Source organism: Myodes glareolus, chromosome 7 (assembly GCF_982192425.1).
Source record: "Myodes glareolus chromosome 7, mMyoGla1.1, whole genome shotgun sequence".
NCBI classification, from domain to species: domain Eukaryota; kingdom Metazoa; phylum Chordata; class Mammalia; order Rodentia; family Cricetidae; genus Myodes; species Myodes glareolus.
Genome location: NC_142032.1, coordinates 28,480,246 through 28,504,756, shown reverse-complemented (window position 1 = coordinate 28,504,756; position 24,511 = coordinate 28,480,246). Strand labels below are relative to the sequence as shown.

Sequence of the window (24,511 nt, the reverse complement as noted above, 5' to 3'; positions counted from 1 at the left end):
GCTGCCTAACACATAGATTGGTGAACAGTGGATTGATAATTAAAGGACTGTATTGCAATGTATACACAAAAAGCAAACTGAATTATAGGTATGTATTTTCCTCCCCTGATCTGTTTCAGAGTCAGATTATTTCTTACTGGGGCTATCCTTACGAAAAGTACGATGTTGTAACAGAGGATGGTTATATCCTCGGGACTTACCGGATTCCTCATGGCAAAGGATGTTCAAGGAAAACAGGTATGATTTACTTTGCTTTGAGATCAAAATGCCTGAAATAGAAACACCTAGGTGTCCTGGCAGCAGCAGGATACCTTTCTCTCTACATAGGTTGTATTCTTTTCTATCAGAGAAAGGAAAGGCATCCCCACCTCTAATTTATACAACTTTTAAAAAACATGTTGCCATTTTTAATATATGCTGTTTATTTGGTCTTTCCCTTGCTCCATATCTTGTCTCTCCAATTATCTAAACACATAAGAGGAAACGTGTCCTCTTCCCAACACTAGCTCTATAGTTTAGAAACCCAGGAGTGATCCTTGCCACAGACATCTCACTGACATCCCAAATGCAATAAGTTGCCAACATCTATCCAATTGCCTTCCAAATCCGTGCAACCTGAAAACCTTTCCTAGCTTTATTGAAACTCAAATCCAGGGTGAGACATAATCTCTTCCATTATAATGCATGGTAATTGAGGCTAACTAGTGTATAATCTCATTCCCCAGCAAACCGGTGTGATTTCATTCTTTCAAGCAAGTTAAATCCTTCTAGTGCTGTCCTCTCACGTCATTGAAGGACCTTTCCAGCTCTCTGCTCTTTGCAGGAAGCAGGAATGACCCATTTGGCAGAAACACTTTACTGCTTTTCAGTAATAAGAAAGTTGTTATTTGTCATTCGCTTGTGAAACACCTGGCAACTTCATCATTTGAATTATTTCAGGAAAGCCTAAAAGTTTTAATAAGATGTACATTTTGATTCGATTTATTTTATTTTTTATACACAAATATTTTGCCTGCATTTGTGTCCATGCACCACATGTGTGCCTGGTGCTTGTGGAGGCCAGAAGAAGGTGTCAGGTGCCCTGGTCTTAGTGTTTCACATGCTTGTAATCTGCTGTGTAGATGCTGGGAATCCAACCCTGGTCCTCTGAAAGAGCAACCTGTGCTCTAAATCTCTGAGCCATCTCTCCAGATCCCCGCTTCTTAAGGAATAAAATAATATGCATGAAAATAACAGTAGAGCTAATATTTATTTTGCTGCAAAGTCTTTTACATTTCATTTTTAACTGAATGCTTAAACCTCCCCCATGAGAGAGCATGTGCTATTATTTCCTAATATATACATAAAAGGAAGCACATGCATACATAGCAACATAGATTTTGAACCAGAAAAATGTGACTCTAACAAATACCTAGGTGACATAATGCGCTATACATAGTCTTCCCCTTATAAATAAGGAAAGTAAGACATGTCCCAGAGTCACTAAAAGACTGGACCCTAGGCTTTCCTGACACAAAATTTCATCTCTTAATCTTGTATATATGTGAAGAAGTCAGAAAGCAGGGTTTGCCAGCGGCCTGAGGGAGTTAGAGAAGGAACTTGTTCTGTCTGTTTTTCAGCTCCGAAGGCAGTTGTGTATCTGCAGCATGGCTTGGTTGCCTCTGCCAGTAACTGGATTTGCAACTTGCCCAACAACAGCTTGGCTTTCCTTCTGGCCGATAGTGGTTATGACGTGTGGCTGGGGAACAGCCGAGGAAACACCTGGTCCAGAAAACACCTGAGATTGTCTCCCAAGTCACCTCAATATTGGGCTTTCAGGTAAGAGAAGCCTGTTTGTGAATAAAGTGTTTGCTCACTTAAAAAGCATAAATTCTCGGTTTCCCCTTCTCTGTCCAAAGGCACCCAATGGCATCTACAATAAGGAAATTAGAATTTCCTCCCCATTCAGGCTTTCTTCCAACTCAAAAGAAACGCTCTAGATACTATATCTATGCTTGCTTCTAAAGTCCTGTTTTCTTCCTGATATAGCTGACTTGGGGTGGACAGGGAGCGGGGTTGTCTGTCCTTGTGAAAATGTGTCTGGGAAGCAAAGTGTTGTTTCTGAAGCCTGACTGTTAGTCATAGGGACAAGGCTTACCCTTCCTCGAGAGCTAAGAACAATGGCACAGAGATCCCTAAGGCCACTGGTCCCATGACCTCTTTCTGGAAGTCAGGAGACATTTCCTACTCCAGCGTCCTGAAAATGGGGCCTCTGCAGTGATGTGAAGACAGCTACCTGACAAGTTGTCCAGACACACTGCCCTCACTCTCCTCTCGTGCCCAGCCAAAGTGTACCCAAGTCTACAAGGAATGCTTGCAAATACTGCAGGTCGAATAACCACTTATCTTTGCAAATTCCCTTTCTTTGGCAGTTTGGATGAGATGGCTAAATATGATCTTCCAGCCACAATAAATCTAATCCTGGAGAAAAGTGGACAGAAGCAACTCTTCTATGTGGGCCATTCCCAGGGTACCACCATAGGTGTGTTTGGGGCAAATGCAATCAGACAATATTGAGGGATTTTTCTTTTGTGTTTGTAGAAAAAAGGTCAGGCTGTTCATTTATTCTGTGTTTGTTTTCCTCTGTAATCTCTCGTTCTGGGACTTTGAGAAGCTATTTCCTCTTGGTAGTTAGGTAGTTTCTGAAGAGAAAGCATGCAAGACGCAAAATATGGAGGTTGACAGAACTTAATACATGTTCTCCACAACAACAAGACCCCAGGTTATATTCTGAGGAAACGAAGACAAACATGGTGCCCATGTTCCACTTGAGTCTCTCACAGTCTAGAGAAAGACAGTAAAACAAAAGCACAGAATCGTGAAGTTGTTTTTATGCTACGATCAGTGTGGCTTTGTTTGCTAGGGAGGCAATAGGCTAAGCTAGAGAGGATAATAATAGATCCACAGGCACCCTGGGTCTCTCACGCTTCTCCCATGTTGAAAAATGCACATTTGAGACCACAATATCTAGGTTTCTTAGGTTATTAAATTCAGAATTTTTCAAAAGATTAAAAATACCAAGCATCACTTTAAGATTTATATATATATACTTAGATTATATATAAATTAGATATATATATTCTATGTAGTATTTTAATGTATACGAAACTATACATATATGCACATGTCTATGGAATCTCATATATACATGTAATGGTCATTCTCTGAAGATTCTGTTGTCCTCATTTATATCTTGAAGAAACTGGGTTTAATACAAAGAAGGTAACTTTCACAGTTAAGAAGTTAGAAGCCAAGATGATAACTAGGCGTATATTGCACCAAGGTCGAGTTAACCTGGTCTCTGGAGTTTAAGACGCATGCTCTGCAGAATGTGACGGGGTCTCCTCTTCAACACTCTCTATACAAGCCCACTGGCACGCCGCAAGAAAGAGCCCACCCTATCCTTGGGAAATTTGAAATTCTTCCCCATAAATAATACTCTCAATTTTGCTTTGCATTGTGTCCAACAGAACTACTTTTAGAGTGATTTGTGTCAGAGAGAATTGGAAGCTTGTGTGAGCTGATGTCTTCTATCCTTGCAGCGTTCATTGCGTTCTCGACAAATCCTGAACTGGCTAAAAAAATTAAGGTATTTTTTGCACTCGCTCCAGTGGCCACAGTAAAATACACCAGAAGTCCCATGAAAAAATTAACTGCCCTTTCCAGGCAAGCTGTCAAGGTATGTGAGTTTCTTGGGTTTAAAGCGGAAGGGACTGGAAGTCTCTCTGTTTCCAAAGATATCAAGAGAAGACACATGGCATTGTTAAAACATTTAATTATGTAAATGGTGATCAAAGGGTCCATACAGGTTTGGTGATGGTGCAGTATCTTATAAGCGGGAACTGGTCCTGACGCCTTCTGCTCTGGTGTCATCATCTCTCACTATAGAACATCTGTCCCTCAGTGTCACCTCCCAAGCACAGCTAAAGTGAGACCCTACAGGATATTTCTGAAGAATCCTATTCCTGTTCCACCTTCACTTCCCTTTCTCCACATCTTCAACACCTGCTATCTGTAGACTTCCCTTCCCCACATCTTCAACACCTGCTATCTGTAGAGTTTCCTTCCCCACATCTTCAACATCTGTTATTTGTAGAGTTCCCTTCCCCACATTTTCAACACCTGCTATCTGTAGAATTCCTTTCCCCACATCTTCAGTGCCTTACCTGCATTACTGTTCATAAAAGGTCCTCTACCTGGAGTGCCTCTCTGAGGCTTTATGTTTCCCTGGTGGTGGTCAAGCATTTCTTTTCCACACACTTGAGGATTGCGTACAAATTTTTTTAGAAACATCTTTTTAAATCTATCCCTCATTTCTAATCATATGTTTATGCTGCTGAGTCCATTACACATTTTTAGCACCACCTCCATGAACTGTATAATTTACAAATATTCCCTTTCTTTCCATGTGGCCGTTCATTGCTGCCTTTGCAGTTCTGAAGCTTGCTAGTTTTATGAGTATTACTTTCGCCTTTGTTTCCCATGATGCAGGAGTCCTATATATTAAAAATTCCTAGATAATTCCAACGTCTCAAAACTCTTTTCCTACACTTTCATCTGAGAGTTTCAGGTTTTGATAACTTTGTCTGTTTTTTAGTTTACTTTTCTGCACCAGAAGAGGGCTACCTTCAGTTTTCGGCATGTACACATCCAATCTTTGCAGCATGACTTATTGAGGAGGCTGCAGCTTTCCCAGTGTGTGTCCCTAACCCACTTGACTGTCACATGTGGCCTTCTTTCTAGTCTCTCCATTTTGTTCTATTAGCCTGTATGTACTTGGTTTTATGTCAGTGCCATGACACTTCTATCAATGCAGCATTGTATTATGTCACTAAATCAGGTAGTGTGTCTCCAACTTTGTTCTTTTTGCTCCATATTGTTCCAACTGTTCAGGTTTCCATATAAATTTTAGGATGTGCTTTTTATTCTCTGGAGATAGGATGGGTATTTTGATAATAATTTAATTTCAACTATTTTTGATGGTGTCTTTTTTAATATATGCACATGGCATGTCTAGTTTTTATGTTCTCTTTGATTGCTTTCATCCATTTTAGTACTCTCATTGTAGAAAGTATTTGCTGTTGGATAATTCATTCTAAAATATTTTATTTTTATAGTTACCCTAAATGGGAGTGCTTTATTTCATTTTTGGATAATTTTCTATTGGTATATGTAAATGCTACTAATGTCCACATACTAATTTTATATCCTACAACCTCGTCAAATTCATTTATTAGTTCTAGTAGTTTTGGGGTAGTCTTTGGAGTTTTCTGTATGTGTGAACTATCATATGCAAATGGTGACCAGCTGAATTTCTTCTTTCAAAATTGCAGGCATAGTCAAGAGTCTGAGGCAGGGGGTTAAAGGTCAACCTTGCCTATGTAATAAGTTTGAGTTTGAGTTGATATATGTATCAGAGGAATTCCTCAATACATAAAGACAGATAAGTTGGTGAGCAATGCCCTTTGTTTCTTTGTTCTACCTTATTGCTTCAGTGAGGACTTTCACTCCTGGATTGTATATTGCGATGAGTATGACACTTGGTCTTGTTTCAGATCCTAGATGCTAGCTGTGGATGATTATGCATATATTTGACTATGTTCGAGATACATCCCTCTCATACTAATTTGTTCACAGTTTTTATAATGATAGAATGTTCAAGCTTATGAAAACTTTACTGCATCTATTGAAGTGATAACATGTTTCTGTAATTTATTTATAAAGGTACATGTATGTAATTAACTGTATATGGGTTGGGTTTGTTGAAAACTTTGTGGAATTGGTTCTCTCCTTCTAATACATGTGTTCCAGGAGTAAAATTTAGGTCACCAGGCTTGAACAGCAAGTGCTCTCGCCTGCTGAGACGTATCACCAGCCCACTAATTTATTTGCTTATTTTTATTGTTATTGTTTTTGTCTTTCATTCTGTTGATATATTCTATCATGGGCTTTATTTGTATATTTTGTACCACCCTTGCATCTTTTTGATGAATTTAATTGGATTGTGATAAATTATCTTTTCAATGTGTTGTCTTTGGTTTACTACATTCTGTATTAAGGATACTTCCATCTGTCCATCGGGAATATTTAACTATAATTTTCTGGTTTGTTATTTCCTTTTCTGGTTTGGATATCAAGATAATGGTTCCATAGAATGAATTTGGAAGATTTCCTTCCTTTTCCTTTTGAATAATTTTGGAAATTTTAATATTAACCCTTATATAAACGCTTGGTAGAATTCACCAGTGAAGCCACTGGTCATGAGGTCTTCTTTGATACAAGACTATTCTTTATCAATTCCTTATTGTTAGTCATTATTGACTATTCCTTTTCAATTTCTTATTGCTAGCTATTATTGACCTGTTCATGTTTCTATTTATTTTTCAGTATTGGCTAAGCATATACATCAATGAACTTACTCATTTCTTCTAGAGTATCAGTGTTGGCATCTAGTTGCTTACAGTTAGTGACAACTGATCTTTGAATTTCTGACATGGGTGCTGAGAATTAAACTCAGGTCCTCTGCAAAAGCAGTATGTGCTCATGACCACTGTGCCATCTCTCCAGTCCAAGATTTTCAATTTTCAAAAATTCATAGAGGGTTTTAGTTGTACCTATCATATCATATATTCTGGCAAATGTTCCATCTAGTGACTATTCATTGTTGGTATTTGTTCTTGGAATCTTGTAGTGAATCTTTCTCTGTCTCACCAGTCAGCTCTCAAATCACGACCTGCAGACCTACTATTAATTATGAAAGCTTGACCTATAGTTTAGCTATTTCTAACTAATTCTTATAAATTAAATTAACCCTTATCTTTTAATCTGCATTCAGTTCCATCAAAGACCCCAAAGAAAACAATATTATTTGACTAAACAGGAAGTGCACAGCAAACAACTTCCAAAACTATACAAATGACAAAGACATCTGGATGTCTGGACAGTCACTTCAAAGTTCCTCTGCAAAATTGGGGCATCCATCTTCATACTACAGGACTAGAATATCTGAAAGACTTTTCTGTGAAACAGGAATTTTGGAAGAACTACCTTGCCTTTTCTTGGCAAAGTTCAACACTCTTATTCCTTTGTGTCCTGGTTGTCCAGTTCATACTGTTAGCAGTCAAGACAAGAGTAGTTTCATGCCCAAATGTCTAATTTTGTCACATTTAAAGAAAACTCCATATTGTAATGCCATTTCATTTGTATTTTAATAAATAAAGCTTGCTAAAAGTCAGAAAAATAAAACTGCCACACTGGCTAGTCTTACAGAGCAGGCAGCAATGACATATCCCTTTAATCCACAATGACACATATCTTTAATCTCAGTAGCCACACTAGCTTGCCATAGAAACCAAGCAGTAGTGGTGCACACCCTTAATCTCAGAACTAGAAAGGATTATAAAATGGGAGGAGACAGCTCTTAGTCTCAGTCTCATTCTGATGTTTCTTGGAAACAGGATCACCATTTTCAGACTGAGATCAAGGTAAGAGCCAGTGACTGGCTGCTTTGCTTTTCTGCTCTTCAGGCTGAACCCCAATATTTGTCTCTGAGTTTTTATTTACTGTACTTCATCATATGGAGTTTCTTCGGTGCCCATCATGTTCTCTGAAGTAAATTCGTGTTGAGAGGGGCAGACAAGACTCATGGTCATGAAAATTCCCATGTTAACAGAACATTTTAAATGTTCTGTAGATATTTTAAGTGTTTGAATACCATCTCTTTATCTAAAACATATCTCTGTTTTGACCTTGAAAACATATCTAATGTGATCACACATTTGACTGTTATAGGTAACTAACTATTAACCTGCATCTCTTTATTATCCTAAATAGTTTGCAATAATAATTTTCAAGGTCTAGAAATTTAAATTACTTTGTTAAATGAGCTGCAAAGGTACAATACCTTAAGTAAGATTACAAATGTATATACAGTATGTCCTAACAAAAATACCCTTATATATGTATCAATTTATAATATACATACAATGTAAAATGTTTGAGATTAGTGATTGTTCAAAAGTAGACTTAACAATCTACCCTTTATCTCATCATACTCTACCCTTTTTCTCTTCAGAATGAAATTTTTGAATCTAATCTCCTTAGTTCAGTTTTTCTGACCATGACCATTAACAATTTGTAACAACCACCCCCGCAAACAATAACAAACATTCATAACCCACCAAATGACCAAAAGCCACCAACACTACCTCTTGGGAATGTGGGTATTATTTTCTCTAGAATGTTTCCTGTTGTCTCTAAGTACTGGTATTTAGAAGGGACCCTAAGAAAATTAAAATAAAGGTCAAGTTCTGGATAGAATATTCTGTGATAATGAACCATCTCAGCCAATATCCTAGATACTGTTCTGGATGCAAACCTCTAAGGAAACTGTAACAAAAGTACTCTAAGAGGCTGGATCACCTGGGCCACTCGGTTTCATTGGTGCCTGGTCCCCTTGCTCTGAACATGCACAGACTTTCAAAGGTAATATAGATATTTGAATTAATGCAAGTGTGGACTGTACATTGTACAGAAGCCAGCCAAAGATGATGCTTTTTATGTTCAAGCAGGTAAAATATGTCACCTGTCTTGCAGTTACTTTAGGTTTATTTCTTTACGTCTGTAACCAGGATTTTCATGGGCTCTTCCCTGATCAAATTAGTCTCTATTAACCTTGGATGAATCCACAATCTTTATTTTCTGTGGAAACAAAAGTATAACCTCTACCCAGAGCAATACATTTTTTGAATTCCATCTTAAAATCAAAGACTTCTCAAAGTTTCTATGCTGATTTATTTCAGCTGTTCTTTTCACAACTCCATGTCTCCCAGATCTGTTGCTTACTTATCAGCAATCAAAAAATTCAAAGACAACATAATTACCCTCAGGACACAGACTCCCTGTGTGTTTCCCATCTCTGTGTGGTGTATTCTTTTTGCTATTATTATTACTTTACTTCTCTCTTTAAGGACTTTACTATTATTTTTAAACTGTTTATTTTTTATGACTGTCTATACTCTTTTTCTTTTTTCTTAAGCCTACGCACATTATTAAACATGCTGTGATATGTATAGGGTTTTTTGCCATCTGAACCTGCTTTATTGCTTATCTGCAACTTTTCCTATCTGCATAAGCAAAATCTGAAACCACCACACAGCTTAGTTCATGGCATGCTGCCTGCAAGCAATGGCCAACAGACTGCAGCCTGCATGAGAGACTGTGGGACTAGAAAACCACATTTGGCTCCATTTTTTACTATTTGGAAACTTTTTTAAAGCTTTCTTAGGTCTTAGGTGGAAATATATGCCTCCACATTAGATATCATTTGTAGTGAGTCTTTCTCTGTCCCACCAGCCAGCTTCCAAAATATGACATATGCACTTATTACTAATTATGGAAGCTCAGCCGATAGCTTAGGCTTATTTCTAACTAATTTTTATAACTTAAATTAACTCATATCTTTTAATCTACGTTCTTTTACATGACTTAGTTTGCCTTTACTGCTTGCTCTGCACACTGGTATCTCTGCCTCTTCTTCTACCCAGTGTCCTATATGGAAATTCTGCCTAACTATTGACCATTCATCTCTTTATTAAATGAATCACAGTGACATACCTTTACACAGTGTACAAAAGGATTATTCCACAATAGATTGTGACATTGTTCCTATTAAATTTAGCTTAATATACTTAAGGACAGGTATAAGGCCTTGAGTCATGTTAGACTCAGGTTTTACATCTGTCTTCTACCCTTTGTGGCTGTGGGTAAGCTATTCAATCATACAAAACTGTGCTTTTCACATTTATAAAGTGGATTGTTGTTGGGAGGCCGCTTATTTGTTCCCGGCTGCTCAACCCCAAAATAACCACACAGAAATTGTATTAATTAAATCACTGCTTGTCCAATAACTATGTCATATTCCTAGCAAGTTCTTACATATTAAATTAACCCATTTTTATTATTTTATATGTTACCACAAGGCTCGTGGCCTACCTACAAGGTTTTTGCTCGTGTCTTTCTCCTCTGATGGCTCCATGGCATCTCCTCGATTCCATCTTCTTTCTCTCAGCATTCATTTTAGTTTTCCTGGCCTAGCTCTGTTCTACCATGTCATAGGCTCAAGCAGTTTCTTTATTAATCAATGGCATACAGCATACAGAGGGGAATCCCACATCAGTGAATGGAATTTACCATGCTGGGGTATTCAATAAGAAAATATCTGTAAGCATCATTCTTGGCCAATAACAAACTCAACAAATAATGCTTTTGATCATTAATATAGTAATCAAGCTTATTTTAGATTTAAAATGTACAGCACTTGGCATTTACTTAGTTGCTCTCTTCCATACCCCATTCTATCTCTGGCCATTTGTCTCTTTGTATTTTTTTTCTCCCTATTTTATTTTGAATCTGCAGTTACATTGAACCTTTTTTCTTTTTACCTTCTCTGTTCAGCTCATTGGTTAAAGTTATCTTCACTTCTTAATATAAAAGCTTGAAACTTAGATAAACCAAACAACCTTTCTCAAATAATCCTAAAGAGTCCTAGAGCCAGAACCTCAATATTATTCTCATTGTGCAGCTAAGAGGTGATGATTTTGCTCATGTGTAATAGTTTCTCTACTGTTTGGATGGTAGTGGTTCTATGTTTGGGACTGTCTAGCTTAAAACTTGGTGTGCAAATTAGGCATCTGACTGTGGCAATCTTCCCGCCTCTGCCTCCCAGGTGCAGGGATCACGGGGATACTCTTATCCAATGTAGTTTCATAGCTATGTAGTTTCATAGTTTTCAATGTCAACCACTGAGTAAACCACTCCTTGGAGAAGTAATGCAAACAATGTTTGTGCTTGGCCAGTCATGTGCTCACAGTGGGTAGGGTTTGTTAAGCTGCACTAGTTGTAGAGATGATATTATAAGCATTGTATCTGTTTCGCCCACAGCCACAAAAGGTGCCATTTTGTCAAAAATACAAAAATGGCTCAATTCTCACAGAAGTGCCAAGATTCTTAGAGGAACCTGTGTGCCAATTATCATGTGACAAATATGCCCTCTCCAGGATCAAGCTGGAATTACACCTGCAGAGTAGAGTGTCCACCTGTACACAGGAGCCGGACTTCCTGCAATAGCATACTATACTCTCCTTTAGGTCAGGATGAAGGAAAAATTATTTGTTCCTAAGTAAATGCATAATATTGGCCATGGAGTTGAAGTAAAATACAAGATTACCATGCTATCTCCCCCTGTACTGGGTGAACCTGACTATCACAGCAGAGACCGAGGACCTGTGTGATAATGCAGCCTTTTCCTTCACATATATCTGTGGCTGACTGCGTGAATTTACTGGCCATTTCTTGTCATGTACATTTTCCCCATAGATAGATGGAAAAGGTATTGGTAAACAAAAAAATAAAAACATTCAGTATTCAGATTAGATTTTCTTTTTAGTTAAATTGCTTATTTACATGGAAATTTATGTTTTCACACATAGAACACTGAATAGGTGTCAATATTCTTTTTAAACATAAATTCACAGTATGAATATATGCTGCCACAATTATGAAATTATGATGGGGACAGTTACGCAGGATTACAATTCGGTAATTGAGTAATTACGAGGATTGCATAGTAAGTGTGACAAAATGAAGAAGAGGATCGATGAATAAGATTATTTTTGTAATAACCTATTATTGCCTTCTGGCCTACAGAATTGTGAATCTTGAACCAGTTTAATTGAATATAATGTTTCTCCTCCCTTTCATTCCCTTTTTCCTCTTTCTTCTCCTCTCCCTCCCTCCTACTTCTCTTTCCTTTCTCCTTCTCTCTGTCTTCTTTCCCTTTGACCTAAAAGATATACTAATTAGGTCACAGTATTTTATATATTCTATCAAAGTTTCATAGACTAGTAGATACATGTTTATTAAATAGAAATCCCTTTCAATTCTGTAATATAATTTTTTCAAACTTAGAATTGAAGAAAATTAAACTATTTGTTAATTTATTGACTCCAGTTTAACAAAGTATAAGACCTATACTGCATCATTGCAATACAGATAAATGTCTATTATTATTGTCTTGCTGTTATTTGTTGCAATAGTCAATAAAAAGGAGAAATCTCTGCCAGTTTTAACAGCAGTTGGTTGTTTCTAAATGATCTTTTCACCTTCTCCGTAATTTATCCTAATACTGTGAAATTCACTGCTTGACAAAATAAAAGCCATATCTGACTGATACACACAGGGACTCAATGAGTTCTGTGATGTGATGGATTTCTAGAATTCAGAAAGGGCACTCGGCTTGCAGCCTTGCCAGCAGTTCCATCGGCAGAGATCCACTACTTAGGGTACAGCTTTTGTTTCTGGAAAAGCAGTAAAGGAAAGGTTTAATGCCTGTTTCAGTCACCAGTTAGGATAATAGTTATTGTACTGGAACACTTTGCTGGGTTCTTGGAACTTCATTAGACATTCTTCAAATGTGATCTAGAGCCTCCACGGTGGCTCTGCTTAGAAGATTTCAATTTTCCCATTGTACAGTAACAAATACTAGACAAATAGGAAGTAAATTCTTCTTAGGTTATAAGAAAGAAAAGCTAGAACCATGTAGAAAGGCTTTTTTTTTTTTTTTGAAGTTTTGCCAATTCCTGGGTAGGCTGTTTTCTAAGGGAACATGCCCAAAACGTCTCAATGAAAGATTCTCATGAAAAGCCTTGGTGGAGTACAGAGATAAAGTTTCACCAGCCTCCTGGTTTCATCCAGGCTCAGTACTGTCACTTGCCCTGACCTTGCATGAATGAACACGCACGCTTCACTGTTGACATCCATGTATATGACATTTAATGATGCTTTACACCTATCTTGCAGGTATTGTTTGGTGACAAAATGTTCTCCTCTCACACGTTGCTTGAACAATTCCTTGCCACCAAAGTGTGCAACCATAAGATATTCTATCTTATGTGCAGCAACTTCATGTTTTCTCTGAGTGGATTTGATCGCCAAAACTTAAACATGGTAGGTATAAGTAATCACTGCCTGGAAGCCAATGATTTTGTTACATAAGGATTAGGAGTGAGAGGTGACTTTGGATTTTATGGAAAACCACATTGATGACCTCCTTTTTGTCTTTTGGGATGTAATTAGCATCTTCCTGGCTCCAACCAGGGTTTAAAGTTGATTACCATTTAAGGAAGCCCTGACTGCTCTTGGGACTGGAGAGGTAGGAGGAGAGGGAGTGGGGGGAATGGGACGGTATTGGGAGGAGGGGAGAAAGTGAAAATTTTTTATAAATAAATAAATAAGGTTATTAGAAAAAAAAACTTTGAGACAGAACTTCTAGTTCTTTCTAGTTCTTCCTTTTCGTTTTAAGATTTTTTTGATACACTCTTTCCTCATTTCACATGGTTATTAGGAAACTGTGCTGGCTCATCATGGAGATGTAAGAATGTCATATAAGTGAAAATACATCTGATAAGCAAATTGGCCCAAGAATTTGAAAAATACATAATAAAGCAATACCCTTAAAAACAGAGGCTCTCTTTGGTCAAATCCATTTTTACCTGACAGCTAAGGACTGGATAATGGGGTATTACAACATCTGGAAGAACAGATACTTTAGCGCAGCGCAGCCAGAGGCCCACCGCAGTTTTGGTGGAACTCCCGTAACTAATAATAATGCAGATGTTCTAAACTCAAGCCATGGGATTTTAACTTTTTTTTCAGTAGTCTTACATTGAAGATAAATAGAAGTAATTTTGAAAAATGTTTTGATGCTCAATTGGTAGAAAAATGATTCTTATATTTAAAAACAAATTTTAAATTGTGAAAGAATATCATCCAGAATATAGATGTTTGTGTGTATACATGTGTATATATATATATACATATACATATGATAAATTGTATCCTACAAACATTTAAAAGCCCCATGGAAGATTTGACACTTTTAAGACCTAGAAATGAGTAGAAACATGTAGACCTATTTCCAATATTTTTTGAGCTAAGTTTTGTATTAAATTTATTTTTTAATTTATTTATTTATTTTCATTTTATATGTACCATGTGCATGCTGTGCTTGCAGAAGTCAAACGAGGGCATCAGATCCCCTGGAACTGACATCACAAACAGTTGTGAGCTGCCGTATGAGTTCTGGGAACTGAACTCGGGCTCTCTGCAAGACCACTCATTGCTCTTAACCACTAAGCCATCTCTCCAGCCCCTCAAAGTTTCATATTAATGTTCTTTTTAAAATATACAAAGTAGAGTAAAGGGTTACTAAAGTTTTTAACCCTTTGAAAGTGTGAGGTGAGTCCATAAAGAGCAGGTACATAAACTTCTGCATTCAACCAGTCAGATGTCCTCTGTGGACTGAAGAAAACTATTATCCGGGACAGAGAACAAAGCCTTGGGAAGAAAATGTCCTTCGTGGTGGGTTTCTTTGGTTAATAGTGTCCCCAAAGATATAAAATACATTTTCCCTAAAGATGATAATTGTTATTATATATAGAAAGTTGAAGTGTTTTTCAAATGTCTGCACATTGTCCTGAGTAGCCTCTAGGTGAGAAATGATCTCTTTACAGAGTCGCTTGGATGTTTACCTGGCACAGAGTCAAGCAGGAACATCTGTTCAGAACATGCTGCACTGGGCCCAGGTACATGTTTTCTCTCCCCGACTGACATATTCAAGCGTCTGCAAAATCCTTGAGGGGTGATCCCAGAGAGCTCCGTGCAGGGCGTGCAGGTACCTGCCAATCATAGTGCTGCTTCTAGGACCAGCAATAGTTCCTCCTTTGGATGACCTTTGCTGCCATTTGCTCTTCTTGTCTTCAGTGCCTGGGTTAGGAGTCTGCAACCCACACATTCTGAATGAGTTCTCATCCTTAGGTTCCTCCCTCAGCCTGTTTGGGGAAGGTTTGTTTTTCCTCTTCTGGGAAATCATTAGCTTTGGTCCAACTTTATGTAAAATGATGCAGCCTGTTCCAGAAATACCTGTTCATCTTCCAGTTAGCCCACGGGGCTGTTCAGTGTACAAAGAGAATGCTTTATTCTGAACAGAAGAAATTTTACAAAGGGATTAAGAAAGGCAAACAATTTGTGGGTTTGCCCACAGTTATAATTTTGTTAAATAAGATTACTCAATATCCAGTAAGCTCACAGATAAATCAAGTTCAATTAAGTTGTACAAGTTTCTGGGCCAAGATATACATGAATACACATTAGTTGTTCCTGTAACTTTGCCTGTCTTACTGATCGGTCACATTAGCTCCATCCTTTTAAAGGAATTGAGCAAAATAAGCATAACCCTATCTATCTGTTTATGAGATAAAATGAGTTAGTAAGAGAGAGTAATTTGCATTTTAACGTGTATAATAATGCCTTATTACCTGCTTTTAAGCTGAAAATGAGAATCCATTACAGATAGTAGGAGAAGCACTGAAGGTTTCTGGAAAGATTGGAAGCTTCACTTTGGAATAGATAGAATTTATGCTACTACGATTAAAGACGGATCTAAGCATGAGACCCACTCCTGATGAAGACAGGGGTACACCCTATAATGGTCATACTTACAGTTCATGAGCCACTTACTGCATGTTCTTCTTGCTCTTTATATATTATTTCCTTCATCTCACTGATTCGCATGAAAATTTTTCAATGAAGGCACTTACATGCCCATTCTACAAATGTTGCAATTGGTGCCTTATGCAGCTATGGTTAAACTCTTTCTTTTGACAGAAATGAAGAAACAATGGGGATATAACATTTGGTCATAATGTAGACAGACAGCTAAGGCAAGAGTGCTGGAACTTATCTAACTACAATACTGCTTGGATTTCTCTAATCCAGGACTTTACACTCAAAAACTTTAGAATCCGGAGCAGGGTAAATTGGGGATCTTCAGATTAAACATGCTCAATACATAAAATCCATGCAAATGTTTCAAAATAAGAAATAATTTTTTAAAAAACTTAAAAATCAAGAGTACAGCTGATCTCAAGGGTTTCAAACAAAACATACTTGACTTGTAGTGAAGCTGGTGGACGGTGCTCCATTGCGTGTTACCAGGGACTGAATGCTTTGCACACATCTTCCTACTTCATGTCAGCATCCAGTTAGAGGAATGCCGTCCTCATTCTTACACTGCATAAGACGCATATCAAGTCTGGATATAAAACAATCGGATTAGACTCTAGACTCCAGATTCTAAATAATATGCTTTGTTGCCTCTCATTGCTTAAACTGTGTGGAATTTTAATATCACACACACACACACACACACACACACATTTTTACTTCCATTAAATTTTACCTATATCATAACATTATGTATAATATATATTTAAATATAGCCTGTATCATCATAAATAATATAATGTATATAATATATGATATATACTATTATATATGATGTTATGGAAGTAAAAATTTAAAATAAAAGAATTAAAAACTACTATATATAATGTTATGGAAGTAAAAATTTAAAATAAAAGAATTAAAATCATGAGTGAATACAAATTAATTAAGTGCTTGATATAAATCTGGTGTATCTGCCTCCTTAATTCCACAAGGGTGACAGGTGGCAAACAACAGAATCAGAGAAACTATAAATGTCTGAATATTTCCGCTCACATACTTAACGTCTAAATACTGAGCTGTAAGGCAAGTCATCACCACTGTTTCCAGCACCCAGCCCACCTCTCTTACTTACAGCCTGACATGACACTGGCTTGGCCCTGCACAAAAGCAGTGGGCAGTCCACATATCTGAATCTTTTCCTAATGATGAAAATAATGTTTAGTAATAGGAAATGAATTCATAATAGCATAAGGGCACTTGCTGGGGGGGGCAGTAAACTCCATAGTTGTTTAATAACAGCCATAACCATTTTTAGTGTTCGGAAAGTGTGGCTCAAGCTTCTATAAACATGTGCAGATATAAACTGATGAAATCCATCATGTAATGTAGCATTTGAAAGCTTTGTTATCTGCAGATTTCATTCAGAAGACATGGGTGAAAGTTATAAAGGTTATATCAGTCCTATGAAGCAGTGTTCATTTCCATTATTGATCAGTGTTCTAATGAGTGAGAATGTTACCAACCTCCTTTTTTATTTCTTGCTTATTAGTTTTAAATGCACAATGTTTAGTTATGTCACTTTAATGTGATTTTTACTTTTATTTCATCTCAGGCTGTCAATTCTGGTCGACTCCAAGCTTTTGACTGGGGCAACGCCAACCAAAACATGATGCATTTCAATCAGGTAAGCAACACAAATGCTTGTCATAGCCAGTGGTCTACTGCAAGGAGCCAGCGAGAACAGCTTCCACTCAAGTGTTTAAGTATGTCCAGCTCTGCATTGGCTTTGATAGGCATTGTTTACTGCTGCTAGCACATGATGCTTCCTGGGTTTATGTGTGCTGTCAATGTTTCTAGTCTTCACAATGTTTACTTGAGGCAAGCTTTATTGTCCTCATTTTCCTAGAGGCTCAAGGAAGTAAACTGCCAAATAACTAGAATATGACCCAAGGATTTCTGGATCCAAAATTTATTTCTCTATTTTTTTTCACTACTCATTCCTTCACCAGAAAAACAAAAAAACCAGAACTCTCAATATTTCGTTAATACTGCTTTAAAAAACGGGATTAGAAAACATGACCCCCACTTTTAAAACAGATCTTCACCTAATAAAACTCCCATTGCTCTAGAAGTCACTCAGCATGGCCTTTATTACTTTAAAGAACCCAATCTACAGATCATTTGCAACACATCAATCTGAAATTGCCATCTTTAGGGAGAACTGATACTATCCAATGGGCAACAGAATATTAAGCTACATCTTGTCGTCAAGGTTGAAAATGAATATCCTACACTAAAAGAGTGTATGGTATTAGCTACTGTTACTTTTTCTAACTATGCTGGAAGACCCATTCACTATTTGACTTCCTGATAGCAGACTGAGATAAAACACAAAAACATAAAACATTGTCATCAGCTTTTAAAAATTGCAAAGAATAAATAGCATAAATAGATAAAATCCATTATTTTTAATGTTTTCAAAAATCTGGTTGTCTTCCCAAACTGCTAAAGTTGTACATGCATGGGTTTGGGTGCAAGGACAGGTACCAAACACATCCTGGCAAGCTGACATGTTTCTTTTTGGATAACTGCCTTCCTTCTTCCACCAAGAGTTTGTGGTTTCTTTAAGAAGATAATTTAGATGCTGATCACACGTTATGATCATACTTTGATGAAGATGGGATCAGAGCTATCAACTTCATCTTTGTATCTATAAACTGGAATGACAACCATACATATGGGGTGTCAGAGGATCAGATATGGATACTTTGCATGGAACTTTTGGTGGAGACTCAAATGGAAGAAGAACTATGCTTGAGGCCAGCCTGGTCTACAGAGTGAGTTCTAGGATAGCCAGGACTGTTTCACAGAAAAAAACATGTCTCAAAAAACTAAACAAAAAAAAAGATGATGAACTTTGCATATTTAAAAGGCCTTTAGTCATAACTTCACTTAATGACAATATAAATTATAACGGTGTAATTACTGATATAAAATTACTGATGTAAATCACTAGTGATCCTTCATTGCTAAGGAAATATAATTTCTAAATAAATAAATATAATCTCTCACTGTCAACATATAAATAAACTAAAAATTCCCAACAAAAGTTAGCCGACACAATTTAAAGCAGAATTTTAATATTCATTTTTGATATTCTTTCTTGTCAATGCCTGCCTTCTTATCAGAGTAATCACTTAACTGGAGTAAAGGGATTCCAGCTCAAGAGACTTTGGGTCTGACTTTGTTTTTGAAAGCTAGCCCATGTCTCTTGATGTCTATATGTTGCATTGTGTTTTGTTTTCATTTTTTATTGTGCTATATCTTTGCAGCTAAGTGTTTCTGCTTTGTGCCCTGCTGCCTAAGGAAATCATAGTCAGGAAAAGCCAGCTCCTGCTTTCCCTAATTTGACTTTACATCTAGGACACTGTGCCAGGCTTTCTGGAACCCCCTTCCTCTCACACACTAGCCAGTGCCAATCTACACTCACTTCCTTCTCTACCTTCTGTGTTGTTTTCTCAGAACTACTAATTTTCCTTTATCACATTCCAGAAATCCCCCAACTAATAGATAAGAAGGGTGATATACTTTTATTGTTTAAAAGCTCAAACTCCCAGGCATCAGCCCATCAACTGAAAGGAACCCTCAACCTAACTATACCAGTAAGCTCTGCATGAGCATCACTTTCGGAAGAATACTTGAGATGCCCTTTCACCTTGTCATGATCTTCCCCAAACAGAATTCTATTGGGCAAAAAATAAAAAAGCTTTCAGGGGCCCTTGGTGTCTTCACCTTTGTCCCTGTTTCATCAGTACTGGAAGTATGTCCATGGCAAAGGTGCCATCGAGGCTAGAGGAGATTCTTTTTCTGACTTGAAGATAGCTATATTTTTAATGTGTGCCTGTGTGATCTTAGGGTATGTTCCTGGGAATGAAGGGAGGGGGAAGAAGGGAGAGGGAGGGAGGGAAAGAGAGCTTTTGTATGACCAACTATTCTGTGGAGTTAGAGAGAGTGATCCATGCTTGGATTATCATTTATCCTTAATTATGGTCGCATTGAATATTAGAGACTCAACTTTTGAATTTTAGGAGAACAAATTTTATTCTCCAGTATGGATACTCAAAAACTATTTACAGAAGTCAATTGTTCATTCTCAAGTAACAGAACCAAAATCTTTTTTAGGAAAGAGAGAGAGAGAGAGAGAGAGAGAGAGAGAGAGAGAACTCTTGCTTCCTGCAGTATCATTAGATCTTCTCTCTCCTCTGTATTTGCAGCTCACTTCCAATTTTCCTTATAGACTTCTATTTCTATTCATTGGCTCTTTCCAAAATAGTACTCACATGGTGACTTTACCTCACACAGCTCTTGACATTTCAAAGTCAAAGGAAAATCCTAGCTGAGGAGCAAGGTGCCAGAAAATCTTCTGATCTAGTTTTAGACTTGTGGACCGATGCTACTGAGTCACTATGGTGGGTCTTTTGGGCACAGAAGGACCAGCAGGGATACTTACTTGGTCATTTAGACCAAGGTGTGACCTCATCATTATTTATACTCCAGCAATGCTTAAGCATGCATGGGCATCCCATTTATAATGGTTCTCCAGCTGTCTATCTTAGATATTCCTAGATGCTTGTGTTATTATCATACCCATGGTTCCACAGTCTGCCTTTATGCTTTCTATCCATCGGTTTTGGGGCCTTCCTCTTCACCTTCTCCTGTGCACTCCTCCAAGCAGTGCTATCTTCGGGTATGTGCCACCGTCCATTCTCATATCATGGCTAAAGTAGCTCAAATGCCATTACCGTAATCTGGAGTTTACTTCTGTCTATAGATGGAGATGTTTCTTCATGTCTTCATTGTGCAGCCTGTCTCTTTGTGTGATGTCTAAAATCCTGATACATGCCATCTCAAACATATTCAGCCAATGGTTTGAGGAACATTTCATTGTCCAAGTTTCAGAGTTGTAAAGAAGGAAGCTCAAGGCAAGGGTCTCATATACAAAAAGAGCAACACCAGTAGAATGGCTTACTGCAGAGACGATCAACCTGGCAGAAGAAAGAATAAAGCTAAAGATCTGATGAAGAGGCGATCCACAGACAGCAAAACACCGCAGCTATCTGTGCAGGGAGGTCAAAAGAAGAGTGAAGAATAGAGAGGTGTATATGTAAGGTCTATGCAAAGAGGTCGAAGAGACTAAACTCCATATTAAAATACATCTTGTCTACAAAACTATCAGACAAATAACTGCCAGATATGCTCCTTGGATTCAGTGATTAAAGATGGGTGAGGTCATTTATTAGCAGAACCATGGGAAGTAAGACAAAGATGGAAACAATACTTTGACACCCTATACAATGACCCTAATACTGTCCATGTAGACTATAATAAGAAACACTTCAGCAGTCACTCATATGCCAGAGATGATGAGGAAATATTAAATATTGACAGGAGTAAGGTATAGGAAGCTATCAAGAGAACAAAATGCAGAAAGGCCCCATCACAGAATGAATGACATCACAGAGGAAGAGTTGGAGGGGGCTACATTAGACTCAGGGGCCAAGGCACTTCTCAGACTCTTCAGAGAGATATGGGAACATGAAGTCATTCCCACAGAATAGAAGTACTCAGTCATAATTCCCATACAGAGGAAGAAGGACAAACTGGACTTGTGTGTGTGTGTGTGTGTGTGTGTGTGTGAGAGAGAGAGAGAGAGAGAGAGAGAGAGAGAGAGAGAGAGGTATTAGTTTATTGTGCCATAGCAGCAATATCTTCTCCTCTGTTTTCCTGAAAAGAATCAATGGCAAAACAGAGAAAATCCTAGCAGAGTCCTAGTGCAGATTTAGAGCTAACAAGAGAACAATAGATCAGATCTTCACTTTGAGGCAACTGGCAGAAAAGTACGCAGAATTTGGAAAAGAAGGTATTCAATAGCATTTGGAGGAAAGGGCTTTGGGAAATAATGAGATTCTACGGGTACCCAGAGAAGGTGGGATCTAGGTAAGAGGAATGTGTAAGGGAAGTTTGCTGGGTATTTAGCCCTATACCACACTATTTATGTGTGCAGATAAATCTCTTTAGACATATTTCAAGTGTTCGTTTTCATATGTTGGTATAAATGTTCTCTGAAATGCTTTCTAATGCACAGTTGTCAAAAAAAAAAACCAAAAAAAAAACCCACCGTGCCCAGATTTCTGCACATGAGAGAGATGTCTATCCTGCCAAGTAGTTATTGAAAAGGACAACTCTCAGATCAAGCTCTACGGGAAAGAGAAACCCTTTCTTTTTTAAGAAACACTCTTCCTCAAGTACCCTTTCCTATCTGCCCCAAAGTGCAAGACAGGAGTGTGACAGCTGCCCTTTGTTTTCCTAATGCATTATTGAATGAACAAGCTTTCTTTGATTCTTGGCTTTGATGGTGGGTGCTTTCTTCAGCTGTGTGCTACTGTCATGATGTCCTGCCTCAAAACAGGCCTAAAAGCAAACAAGACAGTCAATTAGGTACTACAACGTCTGAAATTCTAAGAGTATACCTTTCTTAATTTTTTAGTCATTATTTTATTTTTTTCACAGCAGTGGAGAACTGACTAACACACTATTTTCATGTTTACATATCATTAAGCTCAACAGATTGGGATTTGAAAAGTTAGCTCAATATCTAATGGCTTTATTTCTTTCAATAATATAGTTCTCCCTCTCCCTCCCTCACTTCATTTAGCTTACACCTCCTGTGTACAACATCACTAAGATGCAGGTCCCAACAGCCATGTGGAGCGGAGGACAGGATGTTGTGGCAGATGCCGAGGACACTAAAAATCTGCTTCCTAAAGTCGCCAACCTTATCTACTACAAGGAGATCCCACACTACAATCATTTGGATTTTTACCTTGGACAGGATGCGCCGTGGGAAATTTACCAAGACCTGATTAGAATGATGGAAGAATATTCACAAAATTAAAGGCACCCTCTTTCTACAAGCAGGTGAATGTCTTGCAGTAATACTGAGACAGACAGACCCTATGGTGGCATCACGATAGTTCTCTGCTTGTATTCTCCCCTCCTTTTCGTGAGGGAAAGAATTCAGTGTTCTTAGAGAGAGACCTATGCTTGGAAAATTATTTAAACTTAATTATACTCACATTGAAGATTCAGTGATTCAACTTTTTTAATTTAGGGAGAGCAAATGTCATTCTACAGCATGGATAATCAGAAACTATTTACAGTACTCGTTTATTCATTTGCAAGTAACATCAAGAGCGTTTGCAAAGTTGATAGGTGCCATACCTCTAGCTAGGTTATTCTATTTGACAAAGATGGTGGAATGCCATTATCTCGTTATATTATAAGTCTTGGCATTCTGTTTAAAAAGTCTAAAGCAAGAGCTACTGTTGGCTTGAGACAAAAAGAACAATGAGGAGACCCACACTGTGAGGAGCAGTGAATGACTTCTCAGATATAAGAGTAGTCTCCAGCAAATGACCAGCAAAAACCAGGACCGTCAACCAATCTCCAGCCACAAGAAAATAAATTCTGCTTCAACTCTGCTTGAGCCTGGAAGCGTATTCTTTTGTACTGAAGCTTCCCATTGTAAAAGCAATCTTGATTGCAGCCTGTGCAACCCAGGGCTTGGGTCTCTAGCAATAACATGCCTACATTCATGAACTCCAAAACAGTGACAAAATAAATGTGCATGGTTATAAGTTATTAACTTTGTTCTATTGTTGTCACTAATAATAAGCTACCAACCATTAAAATATAGCAATTATATAATAAATGTAATATTTTATTCTATTAATTGCATAGTTAGTATTAAGTATGTAATAATGTAAAGCATAATGTAAAGAATTACAATCTTATAATTATGTAATACTATATTACATATTTACACAACACATTTATTACAGCATATTATATGTTGATATAATTGCTTGAAATCTTGATCTACCTCCATCTTAATTTCAGCTGTTACCCATTGATCTAATAAGATTCCTTAAGCACTGAATTGTAGATTATTAATGACTGGTTCACTCAGCATGTATCTATCTGAAAAAGTCTTTTTGCTTTTATTTCTAGAAGACTTCTATTTTCTGAGAATGGAATTTGCATTCCCATGTGTGGATTTTGTTGTTATTTTTCAGTCTTTTAAAACTGTTCCTCTTCTGGAGTAAGGACTCACAAGTCTGCAGCCTTTCCTCTTTGTCTCCTTGAACACTGTGGTTTTTTCCTCTCCTTTGAAGAGCAATTGTTTAATGTTTATTTCAATATACTTTCTGCATATGTAGGCATCAATGTCATTTATTAGTCTGTTCTATAGGCTTCTGTTTATCCCAGTCTTGATCTCCTGATTTATTGTGTGCATAATCAGTTTTTATTGGATGTTCGACATTTAACTTTACATTGCTGAATTATTTTTATTCTTTTCAATAATGTTGGAAAATGTCTTACTGTCCATGTATTTTCAAAAAAAAGTTTTGATGCTTATTTTGTATCTCACGAAGAGCACATCTACAGTTATCTCTGTTCTGTGAAGATTTTTGCTGTACTACAGTGGCATGCCCTCTCTGGGGTTTCTGTTACATGGCCTGTGTGTTCCGAAAGGTCTCTCTTGCAGGGAGACTGCTAGTTAGTTCCTGATTGCTTAGCCCCGAAATCACAAAGAAACTGTATTAATTAAATCACTGCTTGGCCCATTGGCTCTAGATTCTTATTGGCTAACTCTTACATATTAACTTAACACATTTCTACTAATCTGTATATCACTAAGTGACTGTGGCTTACTGGCTAAAGTTCTAGCATCTGTCTCCAACGGGGCTACATGGCTTCTCTCTGACTCTGCCTCCTTTCTCCCACCATTCAGTTAAGTTTTTCCCCCTACCTAAATTCTGCCCTATCAATAGGCCACAGTATTTTC

At 37.5% G+C, this 24,511-nt stretch overlaps 1 protein-coding gene across 1 annotated transcript in view; it reads left to right on the top strand.

Moving 5' to 3' along the window:
• LOC125403378 (lipase member K) overlaps positions 1-24,293 on the top strand; it is a 45,693-nt gene extending 21,400 nt beyond the window's left edge. The window contains exons 3-10 of the mRNA XM_087908679.1: positions 120-237; positions 1,620-1,818; positions 2,412-2,521; positions 3,582-3,718; positions 12,898-13,044; positions 14,610-14,681; positions 17,216-17,287; positions 22,319-24,293. Coding sequence (XP_087764805.1) covers positions 120-237; positions 1,620-1,818; positions 2,412-2,521; positions 3,582-3,718; positions 12,898-13,044; positions 14,610-14,681; positions 17,216-17,287; positions 22,319-22,558 — 1,095 coding nt within the window. The 3' untranslated portion in view covers positions 22,559-24,293. The remainder of the gene's footprint in view (positions 1-119; positions 238-1,619; positions 1,819-2,411; positions 2,522-3,581; positions 3,719-12,897; positions 13,045-14,609; positions 14,682-17,215; positions 17,288-22,318) is intronic.
• Positions 24,294-24,511: the final 218 nt, after the last annotated feature.